The sequence below is a fragment of the Dasypus novemcinctus genome, chromosome 10 (assembly GCF_030445035.2).
Source record: "Dasypus novemcinctus isolate mDasNov1 chromosome 10, mDasNov1.1.hap2, whole genome shotgun sequence".
NCBI lineage: Eukaryota > Metazoa > Chordata > Mammalia > Cingulata > Dasypodidae > Dasypus > Dasypus novemcinctus.
The window spans coordinates 20,996,926-21,014,071 of NC_080682.1; the positions used below are offsets into that span (position 1 = coordinate 20,996,926).

Consider the following 17,146-nt stretch of genomic DNA (forward strand, 5'->3'; position numbering starts at 1 on the left):
GTATCCTACAATATGAGGTTCAATTGGTTAATTTCATTGTTCAAGTTCTCTGTTTCCTTATTGATCTTCTGTTTAGTTGTTCTAACAATTATTCAAAGGGGTATAGCAAAGTCTCCAGCTATTATTGTGGAACTATCTATTTCTCCCTTCATTTTTGTCAATTTTGCTTCATATATTTTGGGGCTCTGTTGTGAGGTACATACATGTTTATAATCATTGTATCTCCTTGCCTGGTTGAATCTTTCAACAGTATATAATATCCTTCTTTGTCTCTTGTAATTTTTTAAAATTTAAAGTCTATTTTGTCTGACAATAATATAGCCACTCTAGCTTTCTCTTGATTACTGTTTGCATGGAATATCTTTTTCCACCCATTTACTTTCAATTTCTTTGTGTCTTTGTACCTGAAATGAGTCTCTTGCACACAGCATATAGATGGGTCATGCTTTTTCAACCATTCTATCAGTCTCTGCTTTTTAATAGGGGAGTTTAATCTATTGACAATTAACCAAATAACTAAGAAGGAAGGGTTTGCTTCTGCCACTTAGCTGTTAGTTTTCTGTATGTCTTGTATGTTTTTGTTCCTCAATTACTCCATTACTTCCCTTTTTGTATAGTATTTAGTTGCTTTTTTGTACTGTGCTATTCTGATTCCCTTCTTTCTTTTCCTGTATATTTTTAAATTACTTTTCTTAGTGGTTACCTTTGTAACTACAGTTAACATCTTAAAATAATAAGTTACTTGGACCAGTGCCAGCCCAGTTTTAGTAGTGTACAAACTCTCCACTCCTATATCTCTCCATCCCTCCTCCTTTATAGTATTTTTTTTCTCTCCCCTTCCTCCCCCTCTCCCCCCAGTTGTCTGCTCCTGTGTCCATTCACTATGTGTTCTTCTGTGACTACTTCTATCCTGATCAGCGGCACCGGGAATCTGTGTTTTCTTTTTGTTGTGTCATCTTGTTGTGTTAGCTCCCCGTGTGTGCGGCGCCATTCTTGGGCAGGCTGCACTTTCTTTCACACTGGGCGGCTCTCCTTACAGGACGCACTCCTTGCATGCGGGGCTCCTCTATGCGGGGGACACCCCTGCGTGGTAGGGCACTCCTTGTGCACATCAGCACTGCTCATGGCCCAGCTTCACACGGGTCAAGGAGGCCCAGGATTTGAACTGCAGACCTCCCATGTGGTAGGCGGACGCCCTAACCATTGGGCCAAGTCCACTTCCCTCCTTTATAGTATTATTATCTCAGATTACATCTTTATGCCCATTAACATAGATTTAAAATGTTGTTTTCCACATTTGCCTGTTAAGTCACATGGGGCGGGGGAAGCAGTTACAAACCAAAAGTACCATAATACAGGATTTTATATTTACACAGGTAATTACCTTTACCACTGTTTTTTATTTCTTCTTCTGGCTTTGAGTTACTATTTAGTGGCCTTTTATTTCAGCCTGAAATAAAACTCAGTAAAAAAATTCACTCCCTTTAGCATTTCTCGTAGAGCAGGTCTTCTGGTAATGAACTCTTTGGCTTTTGTTTATCTGTAAATGTCTTAATTTCTCCTTCATTAAAAATTTTCCCCCTCCATTTCCCCCCTCCCCCCTCTTCCCCTCCCCCTTCCCCTCCCCCTCTTCCTTCCCCTCCCCCGTCCTGTTGTTTTGGCTGTGTCCATTCGCTGTGTGGTCTTCTGTATCTATTTCTTTTTTTTTTTTTAAGATTTATTTATTATTTATTTCTCTCCCCTTCCCCGCCCCCAGTTGTCTGCTCTCTGTGTCCATTCACTGTGTGTTCTTCTATGTCTGCTTGTATTCTTGTCAGTGGCACTGGGAATCTGTGTCTCTTTTTGTTGCATCATCTTGCTGTGTCAGTTCTTCTTGTATGTGGTGCTCTCCTGGGCAGGCTGCACTTTTTTTGCACAGGGTGGCTCTCCTTGTGGGATGCACTCCTTGCACATGGGGCTCCCCTATGTGAGGGACACCCCTGTGTGGCACAGCACTCCTTGTGTGCATTAGTACTGTGCATGGGCCAACTTACCACATGGGTCAAGAAGTGCTGGGTTTGAACCCTGGACCTCCCATGTGGTAGGCAGACGCTCTATCCATTGAGCCAAATCTGCTTCCCATGTATCTATTTCTCTTTTTGTCTTCTCTTCTACTCTTTCTCCTCTAGGATTCACCAGATTCAATCCTGGGGACCTCTGATGTGGAGAGAGGTTCCCTGTCAATTGCACAACCTCAGTTGGTCTCTGCTGCACTTGAAGGATATTTTTACCAGATACGGAATTCTTGGTTAACAGTTTGTTTTTCTTAAGGACTTTCTACCATTCCAGTGTCTTCTGGACTTCTTTGTTTCTGATGAAAAATCCACTGTTAATCTTATTGGAGATCCCTTGTATGTGACAAATCACTTCTCTCTTGCTGCTTTCAAAATCTCTCTCTTTGTCTTTGGATTTCGACAATTTCACTATAAACTATAATTGTCTTGGAGTTTATCTTTTAGAGACTGTCCTGTTTGGAGTTCTCTGAGCTTCTTGGATGAGTACAATCATGTCTTTCACCTGATTTGGGAAGTTTTTTACCTTTACTTCTTCAAATACGTTTTCTGTCCTTTTCTCTCTCTTGTTCTTCTGGGACTCCAGTGCTGTATTTGTTGGTGTGCTTGATGGTGTCCCAAAGATCCCTCAGCTCTGTTCATTTTCTTCATTATTTTTCCATTCCACTCCTTAACTGGATAATTTCAGCTGTTTTTTCTTCAAGTTCACTGATCCTCCTGTCTATTCAGATGAGTTTTTCATTTCAAGTACTGCACTTTACAGCTCCAAAGTTTGTTTGGTTCCTTTTTATAATTTCTATCTATTTTGTTCAGACAACATTTCCCTTGTTTTACTTAGTTCTTGGTATATGGATACCTTTAGCTTATAGATCAGTTGATAAAGTCTTTAACTAAGAGTTCCAATTCATGAGCTTCCTCAGGGATGGTTTCTGGCAAATTCTTTTTGTCCTTTGAGTGGGCCATGCTTCCCTGTTTCTTTGTGTGTTTTGAATTTTTTTGTTGAGACCTGGGCATTGTTATATAACTCTGAAAATCTAGCTCTCCTGCTCTTCTGAGATTGCTAGGTTGTGTGCCTGTGTGTTTGATGTCTGGAGCCATCAATGTGTGACGTTTCCAAACTTACTTTGTATCCAAACGGGGAATGGAAAGAGGAAAGAGGTAATAAATAAATAAATACCTTCCTCTTTAAGATTTCTCTGCCACATTTGCCTGAGGTGGGTTGGAACAACAGTAATCCTCAGAGTCAGCCCCCCCAGTGATTAAAGTAGCTGATCAAAAGCATTGATCCCTGATCCATGTATACACCCCCAGATTTTGGAGGTATCGGTCCTTATAGCCCACCCTGGTACCTGCAAGCTGCACCAGGAGCCCAGGCTTCAGTCCCAACTGCTGCCTGCCGCAGGGCTGGAGGATGGCAGGTAGGGGGTGGGAGCTCTGCATGGAGGGTGAAATTCACCAATAATTTACCTCAATTTACCAGCCTCTCCATTCAGGTCTTCTCTGGATGATGCACAGTATTCTGCTAGACTCCAGAGTTCCAAAATAGTTGATTCAGGTAGCTCCTGCCAGTTTAATTCCTGGAGCTTCCTACTCTACCATCTTTCCACAATGTCCTCTTAGCTCAGAAGTCCTTAACCCAGGAACTTGGGGTGGGGTTATCCTTGGATGAGCTTTAGGGTGTCTCAAACTCTTAAAATGTTTGTGCACATGCGTGTTTGTACGTGTCTGGGGAGCTGGTCCCCACAGGCATCTGTGAAAGATGAAGAGCCGTGGACCAGTAGTGGTTTGTGATCTTAAGCCCCAGAACCCTTTTCCCCAAATAAACATTTATTAGGAATCTGAGTATAAAACAGAGAAAAACAGCCATTCTTGCTGAAACGGGAGTGGGAACCAGAAACCCCAGTTATCTCACCACCTGCCTGTCATGGGCAGCTTCTCTGAAACCACAGTTTGAAAACCACAGGTATAACCCCGGCTTTGGGCATCAACAGCCAAGTAATGGGAGGGGCGTTTGATTTGGTGGCGGAGCTGTCCTATGAGATGGAACCTTCCTGGGGGCTCTCCAAGGAGTGTGGATGGAGTTTCCCAGGGGCCCGGGCGTGGGTGCATCCTCCCTCTGCCCTGACGTCCTGGTCTGGTCTCTCTCCCCAGTGCTGGAGGCACTCAACGTGCTGGTGAATAAACCGGAGCTGGGGCAGCCCCTGCGTGTGGAACTTGCTGACCAGCTGACACAAAACCCGGAGCTGTTCCACAGGACTGCTGAAGAGTTCACCCTCCGCTTTGGACTGGACCGGCCCTCCTAGCTCTGGTTCCCGCCCCTCCCTGGGCTAGGTCCTCTCGGTGTGGCCCATGGCACTCCTCATGGACTGGAGGCCAGAGCCCCTTTGCGGCCCATTCCCTGACCATTTTTCCTACTTTGGTAGTTATTACTCTGTGTGTATGGGGGGAGGGGTGCAGATGTGTGTGTGGTATGTGGAGTCACTGTCTTCCCACCATCCTTCTCAACTCAGAAGTTCTTAACCCAGAAAGCAAGGATTCGGGGCGGTCCTTGGGTGAGCTTCAGGGTGTCTGTGAAGCACTTGCCCCGTTGTGCACATGCGTACATGATATGCACGTGCCTAAAGAGACCTCCCCCCGAGGGCATCTCTGGGGCAGTAGTGGTTTGCAGCCCCAGAACCCTGGTTCACCCGTGCCCCTCCCCACTTCCAAGCCAGGGGCGTTTCAGTTTGCAGAGCTACTGGCCTACCCTCCAAAGCTCTGTGATGGGCTGGGGGAATGCTGGTATCACACAGGGCTGGGGAGCAGGGGGAGTATGGGTAGAAGGCAGGACACCTGGGGGGAATCATCATTTACAATGGAGTGATTTGTTGATTGAGTGATCGAAATCGGCTAAACTACTGATAGACAAGTACAGATTCCGGTGCTAAATCTTTCCTTTTCCACTGATGAAGCTGAAACTGAAGAATCAAACTGCTGTCCAGGAAAGCTGACTGCATAGTTCAAAAACCACTTGTTAACCCCTTCGGTTGCTAGTTTCTGGGGGCCGACGTCAGGCTGTGAGGAGTGTCCCGTCCAGCATCCAGTCCAGGGAGAGCCATAAAATCCATGTGCCACACAGCCATTAAAGCCACAGATGATTCTGGAGTCAGCTGAGTCTCATTGAGGGCATGGGTGGGTTCATCAGGAGGAGGGAAGGCTGGGGATTTAGCTGTCCCCTGACAAAAGGATGACCCTGCTTCCCTTGGCTCGCCTGGTCTCAAGCTCACACAACCCCAAATGCTGTGGGGGAAAGCTGGCCATAATGGATGCGATGGGCCATGATTGGCCAGAGGGGCTTTCCAAAGGTCCTCATTGTATAGATGAGGCAGTTGAAGGACAGTGGATTGCCTGGGTCCACACCACCAGGCAGTGCAGAGTCTACACCTCCTTCACTGTGCCAGGCTGGTTTGTTTGTTTCTTCCTGAGCATTCCTTATCAGCACACATGCTCCAAATGACTGATAAAAGTCAGACAGGATTGTTAGTAGGAAATTAACATCAGCTCAGGGGTTCAACGAAGGAGTAACAAAAACAAAAGCAAGCTAAAAGTTTGGCCCCAGTTGGAGGAATTCATTTAATCTGAAGGAAGAATCTTCTGGTGGCAGTTGTTTATAATGTAGTTGAAAGCCTTGGACTTTTAAGGAGACAGACTGTGGAATATCTCCAACTCAAGGGAATCCTTCCAAGTCCCGCTAGCCCAGTTTGGGTGAGATTTTTGAGAATCTTCTAGACCAGCTTCTGCCCTGGAATTCCCCAGTGTGGGAGACGTGGAAAATGGGACTGGGGAAAGTGGCACCGACAGCTTGACTTGCCAGGTTTGTTTTCATTTCTGGCTACCATTTATTATTTCACTATCTTGTTTAATCCTCACAACACCTCCCTGAGGCTGGAGCTGTAAACTGAGCCTCAGAGAGGTTAACTGATTGCCCCCAGTTACACAACTGGGTAATGGTACAACCGAGATCTGACTCCAGTGTCTGAACTTCTGACCACTGGGCTATTGTCCCTGCCCGAATGCCTTGCACGGTTGTTAAGACTGAGCCAGCTGGTGGCCAAGGAAACCAACTCGCGCAGCCAAGATGTATAACCCCAGACTGAGCCAGCTTTCTCGCAGGGTGTGGAGGGAGCACTGAAGGGCAGACAGGATTTTTACAAAAGTACTTTTAATGCAGTTAAGACTGCTGCCGCTGGCCCTTCCCTGAGCCCCAGTTCTGCTCCCTCCCTGGAGCTGAAGTGAGCTGCCCTCCGGGCCCTGGGCCAGTCAGCTGAACACTCTGCCCACTGGTCAGACCGTCAGCTCCTCATTTCTTCTTTGTCTTCACCAGTCCCTTCTGCACGAGGCTGCGGTACAGCTCCTGGATGTAGGTGTAGACGCACTTGGAGTCAGGGACTGCCAGGCGCACCATGTCATCCACCTCCAGTAGCTGGGCACAGTCGGCCATTTTCCTGAGGGGGGGGTGGGGAGCAGAGGGCCAAAGGTGAAGGGTGCTGGAGCCACGAGAAGGGGTGGGGGCAGCCCAGCAAGGACGAAGCCTATGGAGTCATGCATGTTGGAAATGAGAGATCGTCTAAGCCAACCATCCCATTTCACAGATAGCTGAGGTTGTGTCAGAGTCAAAACTCAAAACCTGGCTTGGTCTGACTGCAGAACCCAGGTGTTCATTGCAGTGACCATCCTCACATGGGAGCAGGTCCACCTGGTCTCCCTTCCATGAGCAGGTTGATCTGTACTCTGTATCCAGAGAGCCCCTGTTAGCTCAGGCCCCTTAGGAAGAACTTAAAGGACCGCAACCCAAGCCTAGCCAGAGGGCTGGCTTGCTGCACAACATCCCCAGGGTCTCTTCCATTCACTCCACACACATTTATTAAGGTCCTACTATGTGCCAGACACTCTTCTTCTAGGGTCTGGGAATTCAGCAGTGAACAAAACCAAAATCTCCCATGAAATAGATGATAACATCAGATGGTGAGAGGAGCAATGGAGAAAAATAAGTCAGGGAAGGGAGACAGGGCGTGCCAGTGTATGCTCCTGTGTTGGGATGAGGGGCAGCTGGTTTTTCAATAGGGTACTCTTAAGAGAGTGACTCACAGACATGCCTAAAAAAAGGATTCCAGGCAGCGATAAGTGCACATGCAAAGGTCCTGAGGCAGGAGTGCCTGGTGTGTCTGAGAAACTGCACCAACTTGGGAGCAGATTCCCTTTTTTCTAACTTAAATCCTCACAGCTGCCCTTTTCCCCACGCTACTCCTGGCCAATAACCTGCACTAATGCTGTTGGGGGCTCACTACCGTGTGCCAGGTGCTGCATCAGCTGCTTCTGTGTGAATGGTCTCATTTACTACCCTGCTCCTTACTCAACTGGCAGAAGAGGAACTTGAGACTCAAGAGCGGTTTGGTGATTTGCCCAGGGTCAAGTGGGTGACAGGACTCAACCCCAGGCCTGCCTGCTGCCTCTGGGTGCTGGCAGTGGAAGCACCCAGGGCCCCAAAGGAATCCTCTGGGGCTGAAACAGCTGTGCTGTACACGTAACCCAAGCCTGCCTGGCCTGGGAACTAGGGAAGAAGCGCAGGCTGGAGGATTTCGAAGAATGGGACAAGCACCTGCAGCGGCCAATTCAGGGATCTCAGCTCTTGGGTGCGGTGGGTATGCCACCCCCCTACACGGGAGAGGCAAAGCCTATCACTCCCACTGAGCCTGGGGAATGGGGAGGGTTCCTGCCAGCAGCACCGCAGGCCGAGCCCCCTGGGGTCTCTAGCACTGCCTGCTCCCTCCTCTTACCCACGGACCCCAAAGGAAAGGAGAGTTCTGGAACGGAGGCCCCCTGACTTTTCACACTTAATCTTTACACCAATCCCTATGCTCTGTGGCCTTCCAGAGATTTTAAGTCAGCCGCAGAGTGTCAGTGAGTTGGGAGGGCAGAGTCAGGCTCCAAACTGTGGCACCTTACCTTCTGTCCTATCCCCACCGCCTCCTCCCTTTCGCTGCCTGATGCCACCTCCCTGTGGCTCTCTGTGGCTTGGAACCGGAGGCAAGGTGGCTGAAGGTGGGGGGACCACGCCCCGGCCCGGGCCAGGGCCAGCTGCACATTCAGGCTCCTTGTGAGGATGGAACGCGATGATCCGGTAAAGCACTGAGCAGAATGCCTAGCCCCCGTCACTCTTGATTCGGGTGGATCATCGCCATCGTTAAAAGCATTTCCAGCCCATTTTCAGGTCCAGGTGCTCCTATGCCCTCACCCTCCCACCCATCCCTTGCCAGGACAGTGTGAGTTGGAATTGAGTCTGGTGGTTTTTAAAATGCATTCCTTGTCCTAGGGCCCCATGGACAAGCCTCAGGGACCATCTGGAGAAGGGGAGGTGGGGGCTGTGTGCCCCCTTTGAGATGTTTTTGGTTTTATTATGCATGGGGCATTTACTTCATATTTTGTTTGAGGCAATCTGCTGTGACCAAAACGTTTAAAAGCACAGGTTGATCTCAACCCTCTGATTTTGCCGATGGGCCACGCAGGCCCAGAGAAGGGAAGGAAGCTGGCCTTGGCCGCCTGGCTAGTTGTTGGCCAGACCGGGACTGGGGGCCAGAGAGCTCAGCTTCCTGGACCAAGGTGCTCATAACAACCCGGGGTACTGCCCACCCCAGGGCCATAGAAATGCACTTAAGCTGTCCATTCGGGGACCCCAGCACGGCCCACTCACCACCCCCTCTGCACAGCCCTGTTGGTCCTGGGCAGCTCAGAAGCCCATGCCCGGGCCCATCCCAGCAGCTGGAGAGAAGGCGCGCTCCTGCAGTGAGCCGCAGGCTGCCAGGGACCCTGCATCGCCCTGGAAGTGCTCACCGGTGGATGGAGATGGGGGCCTCCAGCTCTCGTGGGCTCCCCCTCTGCCAGCACCACCAGCAGCCATGAGAACTGGGGGCCCACACTCTTCCTCACATGCCCTCTTTCTCCAGTGGCCTCCAGCTCCTGCCCCCTGGCCGTGTGGGCCTCGGCCATCTCTCCCCCTCCAGACTTCAATGTGAATGACCTTTGATCATAACCACGATAGCATTCATGGAATATAATAACAGCAGCTAAGTTGTTTTTTTTTTTAAAGTGCTTACTGTGGTTTAGGTATTCGTTATAGGGGCTCTCTAACACTATAAGTGGAGAAGTATTATCTCCATGTTAGAGGTTAGATTATGGAGGCTCAGAGAAGTTAAGTAGCCTGTCCAAGATCACACAGCTCACAAACAGTAGAGTCAGAATCTGACTGTGGATCTCTGCACCAGTCTCTAAAACAGCAGGCCCACCTCTCCTCTGTCCCTGACCCTGCCTTATTTTTCTTTATAGCACTTATTACCACCTGGCATTCTCTCTCATATATGTTGGGGGTTTGGGGAGAAGGTCTCCTATCCGGCTCTCCCTTTAGAATGTGAGCCACAGGTGAGCACAGATTTTTGTTTGTTTCACCCACGACTGTATCCCCAGGGCCTGCAACGGTGCCTGGGGTTCGAAAACGTGTTGGAGAAACGAACAAGCAGCCACTGCATCAGCCTGACCCCTGGGCAGCAGCGCCCGGCTCGGCCATCCCGCGGCCGTGGCTTACTCTGCTGTGGAGAAGGCCAAGGTGAAGTTGTGCCGGCGCTGCTTGGGGTCCAGCTCGGCGTAGTCGAAGGCATCCGGGAAGAACTTGTGGATGAGGGCACAGAAGGCCATGCCGCTGCCCCAGCTTGAGGAGAAGTTCTGGATGTCCACGTGCTGTGGGCCATGTGAGGGCAGGAGGGGTCACCGGGAGGCCTTGCAAGCTGCTGGCCAGAGGGCCTGGGCTTGAGGCCATCGGATCAGCCTGCCCCCACCCCCGCCCTGATGCACCACCCGGACCCTCCCCAGCACTGCCGTCCTGCGGGAGGGGTCCCTGCCCCTCCCCTGTGTCCCTGTCGCTGCCCACCTCGTAGTTTCTGGTCATGGCGCGGCACCACTCCAAGAGCATGTTCTTGACACCGCCAACGGCGGCGCCGGCAGCCTTAGGGTTCCGGAACAGGGCCGTGGGACCCGAGGCTGCCCTGTGAGGGGACAGGGGTGATGGCCAGGTCAGAGGGCTAGGAAGCCAGGGAGAGCCCACCAGGGAGCAGCCGCGGCCCTCAGCTGTCATCATCCCGCCTCGACCTGGCTCTTCCCACGGCCCCAGACCTCGTCCCTCACCCCTCCTCCACCCTCTCACCCTCACCGTGGTTCCTGGGTGGGCAACCAAACCCCTCGCCTTTCGTCCTACCCGCCAAACTTGTCCATGATGGCCTTGCGGTTCTGTGCACGGGGTCCCCGCGGCCGGGTGGGAGCAGCCACTCTCCGCTCTAGAGCCTTCTCCTTCTTCTTCTCCCCTGAGGAAGGGGGCTCCGTGGGGCTCTGGGGCGCGTCGCTGGGGGAAGACTCACTACATGGAAAAGGGTGAGAGGGCTAAGAGCAGCCGCTGCAGGGGACAGGAAGGCGGGCGTGGGCCCAGGGGTCTAAAGGGGCACGCGCGGCCCCTGCCCTGGGCGCACATTTATTGTGGCTGCTCAAAAGCCCCTCCCGGAGCCATCCCAGCAGCTGGACAGAAGGTGCGCTCTTGGGGTGAGCTGCAGGCTGCGATGCTGACCGTGGACTTGGAAGGGAGCGGATGGTAGGGGGAGTTGGCGCTGGAACCCTGCAGGGTGCATTACCTGACGGAAGGACTGGTCTCTCCAGAAGCTGCTGTGTCTGGACCAACCTCATCTGGAGGAAAGGAAGTTGGGTTGCCTATGACGGGCTCCCTGCACCCCTTTCCCTCTGTAGACCCAGAGTAGCCCCTGCCACAGCCCGTGGGCCCCTGGGCTCTCACTCACCTGGACTGAGGCTGTGGCCCTCCTCCGTGGGGCTCTCCGGCCACTCCTCGGGGGAGCTGGGAATCACCCCTGCCCCTTCCTCTGTTTCTCTCTCCACAACTCCCTGTTCTCCATTGGCACCGCCTGCCTCCTGGAACGCACATGGTCTTTATGGGCTCGCAGATACACCAGCCCCTGTCCAAGGTTTTGTGATGTCTTCAGAAAGATCTACAAGGCAGCCTGGGGTCACAGTGATACATCCCTGGTCCCCCACCTTCTCTACCCCAGTCTCCTGATATCGAGGGGTGGGGGTGGGGGAGACTGGACTTTCTCAAGGAAGCAAGGCCAGGAGGGTTTGCTCCCCGGGGATCAGGAGACATCACGCCCTCTAGACCTCTGTGGGGGACCTCCTGCTTCCTCTCCCGTGCCTCACTCACCACCTCCGCCTTTGCGTCACATTCAGCCTCTTCTTCCCCATCAGCCTCCTTAGGTTCAGCTTTAGCCTCATCTCTGGCAAGGGCGCTCTGAGAGTCAGGCTTGGCCTCTTCCACACCAGCCTTCTCCTCCCCAGCAGCCTGCTTTGGTGCAGCCGGGGCCTCGTCATTCACATCGGCTTTCTCCGGAGACCCGGGCTCAGCCTGTTTCTCGTCAACCTTCTGCTCATCAGAGGCCAACATGGTCTCCTCTTTCCCCCCAGCTTCTTTGGATTCAGATTTGGTCTTCTTGTCAGACTCCTCCTGAGAGTTCACTGTGGTCTCTTCCTTCCCACCAGCCTCCTTTTTAAGTTCAGCCTTGGCCTCACCTTCCCCACCAGCCCCCTCTTTGGATGCCACATTGGCCTCATCTAACCCATTTGCTTTGCCCTGGAATTCATCTGAAAGGCCATCTTCCGCTGGTATTTGCTCCTGCTTCCCCTTCCCATCTGGAAGCCCCTCTGTGATGATCTTCCCAGCTGTGCCCTTGGCCTCCTCTGCAGAGTCTCCACCTCTGGGCGTCCCAGGGGGCCCTGGGGTTGGGGAGGCAGCATTTCCATCCTCGGAAGGCTTCCCTTCCTTCTGCTCCATCTCTAGAAAGAGAAGACAAGCAGGTCTGGTGGTGCCCGAAGAATCCCTGCATGAGGTGAAGGCTCTGCCCTAGCGAGCACTGGCCTGGGAGTCAGGAGGCCTGGCCTTCGTTCCTGGTTCCTCTACTGCTTGGACATGTGACCTGAGCATCCACTTTTCCTGTGGTGGCACGGAAGTCTTGAACCCTGCTTCCCAAAGGTGGGATGGCCCGATGTTGGAGGATGTTCACCTCAAGGGCCTCTTTTGGCCGTGGCTTTGGCTTAAAGGAGCACTGAGTCGCCTAATGCCTTTTCAATGATTTTGTATTCCTTTAGATTAAGCCAAACATGAGGTCAGAGTTTGATACCCATGGAGCAATTGCCTCTACTCTTTCCTTTTGATGGAGGGAGGGAGCCTCAGGCTCAAAGTCTAAAGCAGGTGGGAGTATCTGGAGAGAATGTAATAACACTGTTTTGTTTCCATTATGTTTATTTTTACAGTTACCTGCTGTTTCTGGCAAGTGATATTGAGTTTCCATTTCCAATAGTGATATAAAGTTTCTTTTCAAAATACATTTATTGAATTTAAAAATAAGGTGATTCAAGGGAAAACATTCAGGAAATGAGAGTGCAGGTGGTACAGATAGAGCTAAATAGTGGAGGTGGCACAAAGGCATCTGAAATTTGGGAACCCCTGAGCTGGGTGGTCTCTGAGGCTCTGCCAGCTCTGCCAGTCGGTGGTTCTCAGAACCTGAGGTGAGGAATAGAAATGTACTCTCCCTAACCTTTGAGAGTTCAGCTGCCCAAAGGGAGGGGAAGGAAGATTGTTTTACCTTAACTTGGGGTTTCCTAGTCTAGTACTGTATATACTGTAGGATCTATAAAAACAGCTGGGGTGTGTATTCAGGCTCAGCTTCTTCCTTCCCCTGTCCTTTTTAGGGTCTGGTTACACAGAAAACAATCCCCAAATAGGGTTCAGGGTATGACTCAGGCTAGAAACTGGAAGAGAAGCGGGCGCTCTTGTCACTGGCTAAAAATACCTCCCGCCCTTGGCAGTACCATCTTTCTTGGTGACAGTACCCAGGGCACCTGGGTAACTGGGACAGAGGGAGGGAGGTGGGCAGACAGGCAGCCAGGGGACAGGGCTTCGTTCCTGCCACCCTCTCGGGTCTTACTGCCCCAGACTGGGGCCCTGAGGTCCCTGCATTCTGTCCTCCCACCGTTTCCTAGAAAACGGTCTGGAGTTTGTGAAGATACTCTCACTGACCGCCACTTCCACCCCTCCTGCCAGAAACCCTCTGTGGTTCTGCAGATCCGGCAATGTATAAAAGTAACATAAAACAAAATCAGCCCTGGAGATAGAGCACACATTGGCAGGGAGCCAGGAGGCCTTGGAGCTGGCCTTGACTGGCATCTCCTGCTCACTCACTCTGAGACCTGACCAAGTCCCTGCTCCTTTCTGGGCCTCGGTTTCCCCTGACGATGTCAGGGCTGCTCTAGACCTGGTTTTCCAAACTGTGTTCTCTGGAAGACTAGGGTCTCGCAAGACAGGAATAAGAAGGTATAGTCTTGCCTGGCCACATTTGTTCCGGCAACAGTCTACTCTCTACCCTCTTAGAGATTTACAAGTTCCTTAGAATTTAAAAGGATTTTAAGAACCCCCACAGTAAAGAAACCTGCTTAACTTGGCTTAACTCACTTTTCCCAACATCTATTTGATTATCGATTTTCTCCCTTTGCTGTCTTCATTTTACTTTTGTTTTTCCCGTTGAACATCTACCGCACTCCTGAGCAGCACTCTGCTTGGCGGAAGAGAGCATGGGAAGCGCTGGTCTAAGTGACCCACATGCTGTACCTTCGCTTTCTGCTCTGCGCTCTTCTTAGGCAGCTGGGAGGGAGCTGGGGTAGAAAGCTTTGATTCTGGAGTCTCCCCCTGTGGGCTCTCAGCTCCTACTGTTCACTAACGTGGGCTCTGGAACAAGTTACCGAACCGCCCTCTTTTCATTTCTGCACTTACAAAATGGTGATAAAAATAGGTCTCACCCATGGGATTGGTGGAGGATTAAGGAAGCTAATGCACAGAAAGCACTTAAAGGTGCACCTGGCATGGAGGAAATTCTGCTTCCTGTCCCAAGGTAACATCCCAATCCGACCTCAAGGTCATTCTGTTGGTGAGACAAGGCAGAGAGACCTGAATGCCAGTAAGATGATGACAACCCCTTTTTACAACTCAAGGCATGGCAGTAATTGACTAGAACACAACTGAGTACTCCGACTGTCTTTCTCCTAAATTTCAGTCCATGCAAACATCTCACCCTTAGGGTGGTAGAGGGGAAAGGGCAGGTATCCACATCACACATAGCCAGCCATCCTGTGTGTTCATCACCTCAGCGTTCCACTTTCCAGGCTTGTCATAAACAGACAAGGAGCAAAGAAACTCCCAATGCTGAGAAACCAGACAGCTGCGCTGATCCCAGCACCAGCAGTTCCACAGCGGCCTGCAGCTTACACTGTTGTGCCTGCTTTGCCTCTGTTATTCCTTGCTCAAACTCTTTGGAACAGATGTCATGTGCCCCATTTGACAGATTAGGAAGCCGAGGCTCAAGGAGTCTGAATCCCTTGACCAAACTGATACGACAAATGACCAAATCTCACCTAGAATCCAGGACTCCAGACTCCCAGTTCAGTGCCCACACCAAAAATGCTACCCCAACCAGCTTGTCAGCCCAGCATCCTCTCAATGGCCCCAGCCCAGAGCAAGGGGCTCTGGGGAGGGCAATCAGACATGGCGGAAGAGTTGGGCTTTCTTTCCTGTAAGTGCACATCAGACCCTTTGTGAAAGTTTCTCCACCTCCTCCCCTTCCTTTCTTACTCCCTTCTCTCCTTCTTCCTTACTTCACCAGGAAGCCTCAGTACCATCCCTGTTTTGTGTCCAAAGCAGCACTGCAGACAGTCCCCCCCCACCCCACCGCCCCACCCATTCTCTTGGCAGACAGGGAGAAAAAGAACTCTGGAACCTGAATTCCAAGTCCCAAGTAGTCCAGGCCATGCTTGGTGCTTCTACTGATGACCCCACACCCACTCTGGCTTCCACCGCCCCAAACCCAGCCAGGGACCTTCTCTTGCAGAGGCCGTTCTCAGATATTTAGAGTCTGTTTCCCACCCCAACTGGACTGTTAGCTTCCAAGCCCCCCTCCCTTTTCTGGTGGAGGGCCACATGCAGCCTACCCTCAGGTGATCTTAAGGTTGACCAGCTCCCGGGAAATGAGTTCCTGATGCCTGGGATCTAAAGCAAGCTGGCAGAGGGTGGTGGAAATAATCAGAAATGAGCCTGGACTTCTTTCTCCAACTGGGGAGCCCTGCTCGGAGCCAGCGGTCCCTTGGAAGATGGGAGTGGGGGTTGGCAGATGGAGAGGGGACGCTCAGAAAGGGGCCCACGGGGTCTCCTACCTGTGGGACCTCTGCCTGGGGGCTTGGGAGCTGTCTCCTTCCTCCAGCCTGACGGCCTCACCCTGGGACTGCCTTTAAGTCCAGGCAGCCTCTATCCTAGAGCTCTTCCGTCCCGCCCTCCTTCCCCATCCCTCACCCCCCCTTTCCCCCCACCCCCCCACCTCAGAAGGCTCCAGCCGCCCAAAAGCATTGTTTACTACCCTGTTGGTACAACACTTTGCCCTGGCCTGGGAGGCTCGGATTTCCCGTGAAGACCTGACAGGTGGCACCTTTCAATCATGGCCACGCCTCTCCCACCCTGAACCCCTCAGCGTCCGTCCTGCCGTAACCTTTCCTGCAATAGACTTGCCCGGCCCAATAGACAGCCATCTACAGGGGCCATTTGGCAGATAGTCCCAGCCCTCCTCCTTGGCAGCCTTCAGGGCAGCCATCCCCACCCCACCCCCCACCTCGGGTTCCTTTAAATAGTCCCTTTTACTTTTCTTGAGACAAAAGCAGCTGCAGAAGGGTGGGCTGAGGAGGGGGTGAATGGGGCAGCTGCCAGACACCGGGGGGATGTGTCTTAAGGCACACACTAGACAGAGAGATTCGGAGGGGGGAGGTAGCAAAGCGGAGAAGACTGATGGGGCAAGCGGTGGATTACTGGGCTTGGAATCTAGAAAATATAAACTCCCGAGTTCTATTTTGAGCTGAAGTGACTGGTACACAGTAGGCTCTGAATACATTTTGTACTGAGTATGTGCTGGGGATATAGCAGTGAAAACAACAGAAAACCACATCAAAAATCCCTGTCTTCACAGAGCTTGCATTTTAGTAGGGGGAGATAGTAAGCACATCATTAAATATTTACTATATTAGATGGTAATAGGTTCTATAAAGAAAAAATAAGCAGGAAAGCCAATGGGGAGTTCTTTTTAGGGGGACTTGGGGAGGGATACACTTAAATCAAGAGGTTGAAGAATAAGGAAAGCATCACTGAAAAGGTGACATTGGCGTAAAAACTTGGAGGAAGTGAGAGTGAGGCAAGCAGATATCCAGAGAAAGAGCATTCCAAGCAGAGGAAACAGTGAGTGGAAAGGTGGGGGTGTGCTGGGAGGCCAGTGTGGCTGGAGCGGAGTAAGCAGGCAGGAGAGTAGCAGGAGATCCAGGACAGGGGGCGCTGGGTCACACAGGGCCGCAGAGGCCACTGCGAGGACTTCGGCTTTTGCTCTGTGCTGGGAAGCCACTGGAATGTTCGAAGTGGAGAAGGACGTGACCTAACTTTAGATTTAACAAGATCACTCTGCTGTTTTGAGAATGGACTGAGGGGGAAGCATGGACAGAAGCAGGGGACCAGTTGAAAGTCTACTGCAATAACCCAGGTGCAAGGTGGTGGTGGCTTGGGCCAGGGGGTCATCAGTGGGGGTGAGGAGGGGCGATGTAGTAATGGTGGAAAATGTGCCAACTTTCTTTTCGAGCTAATAGAATAAGTCAGGCCATCCCACTCTTATTTGCTTACCACCTGCTTATCTCAGGCAGGTCCACTGAGGCTGTCTCCATATTCCGTATACCCCTTGGGTGTGATCCAGGCCGATAAGGGTGGTAAGCCCGCATCCCTTCCTCTGGGGCTGGGTTGCCCATCCAAGAGGACAATACTGACCCCTGGTAAGTGACCAAATAGACAACTGCCCTCTGTGAGGCCAGGAAGGAGTAGAGCCCAGGGCAGAGCGAGAGGCCAGAACTTCCCCATGGTGCTAACAGAGGTTAGCAGT

The 17,146-nt window shown here is 51.6% G+C and overlaps 2 protein-coding genes across 3 annotated transcripts in view; one reads left to right on the forward strand and one right to left on the reverse strand.

Annotated features, from left to right (window-relative positions):
• The window catches only part of UBE2L6 (ubiquitin conjugating enzyme E2 L6), a 19,406-nt gene extending 14,211 nt beyond the window's left edge, over nt 1-5,195 (forward strand). The window contains exon 4 of one of the 2 annotated variants that reach the window (XM_004471030.5): nt 4,203-5,195. In XM_004471030.5, coding sequence (XP_004471087.1) covers nt 4,203-4,354 — 152 coding nt within the window. In that variant the 3' untranslated portion in view covers nt 4,355-5,195. The remainder of the gene's footprint in view (nt 1-4,202) is intronic. The other variant, XM_071218004.1, reaches the window with a different exon arrangement.
• Nucleotides 4,484-15,460, reverse strand: SMTNL1 (smoothelin like 1). Its single transcript, XM_058305414.2, has 8 exons — nt 15,396-15,460; nt 11,341-11,969; nt 10,925-11,054; nt 10,763-10,814; nt 10,336-10,494; nt 10,012-10,126; nt 9,670-9,821; nt 4,484-6,535 (listed from the first exon to the last, which is right to left on the reverse strand). The coding sequence occupies exons 2-8, from the start codon at nt 11,965-11,967 to the stop codon at nt 6,391-6,393; spliced, it is 1,380 nt and encodes a 459-aa protein (XP_058161397.1). The 5' UTR covers nt 11,968-11,969; nt 15,396-15,460; the 3' UTR covers nt 4,484-6,390.
• Between the last annotated feature and the right edge of the window lie 1,686 nt (nt 15,461-17,146).

Bases quoted from the DNA above. Each gene is read 5' to 3' on its own strand.
- SMTNL1 (XM_058305414.2), bottom strand. From the start codon at position 11,967: ATGGAGCAGAAGGAAGGGAAGCCTTCCGAGGATGGAAATGCTGCCTCC. The intron at 10,495-10,762 runs GTAATGCACCCT...TTTTCCATGTAG, and splicing joins GAGACCAGTCCTTCCGTCAG to TGAGTCTTCCCCCAGCGACG. The intron at 10,127-10,335 runs GTAGGACGAAAG...GTCCCCTCACAG, and splicing joins ATCATGGACAAGTTTGGCGG to GGCAGCCTCGGGTCCCACGG.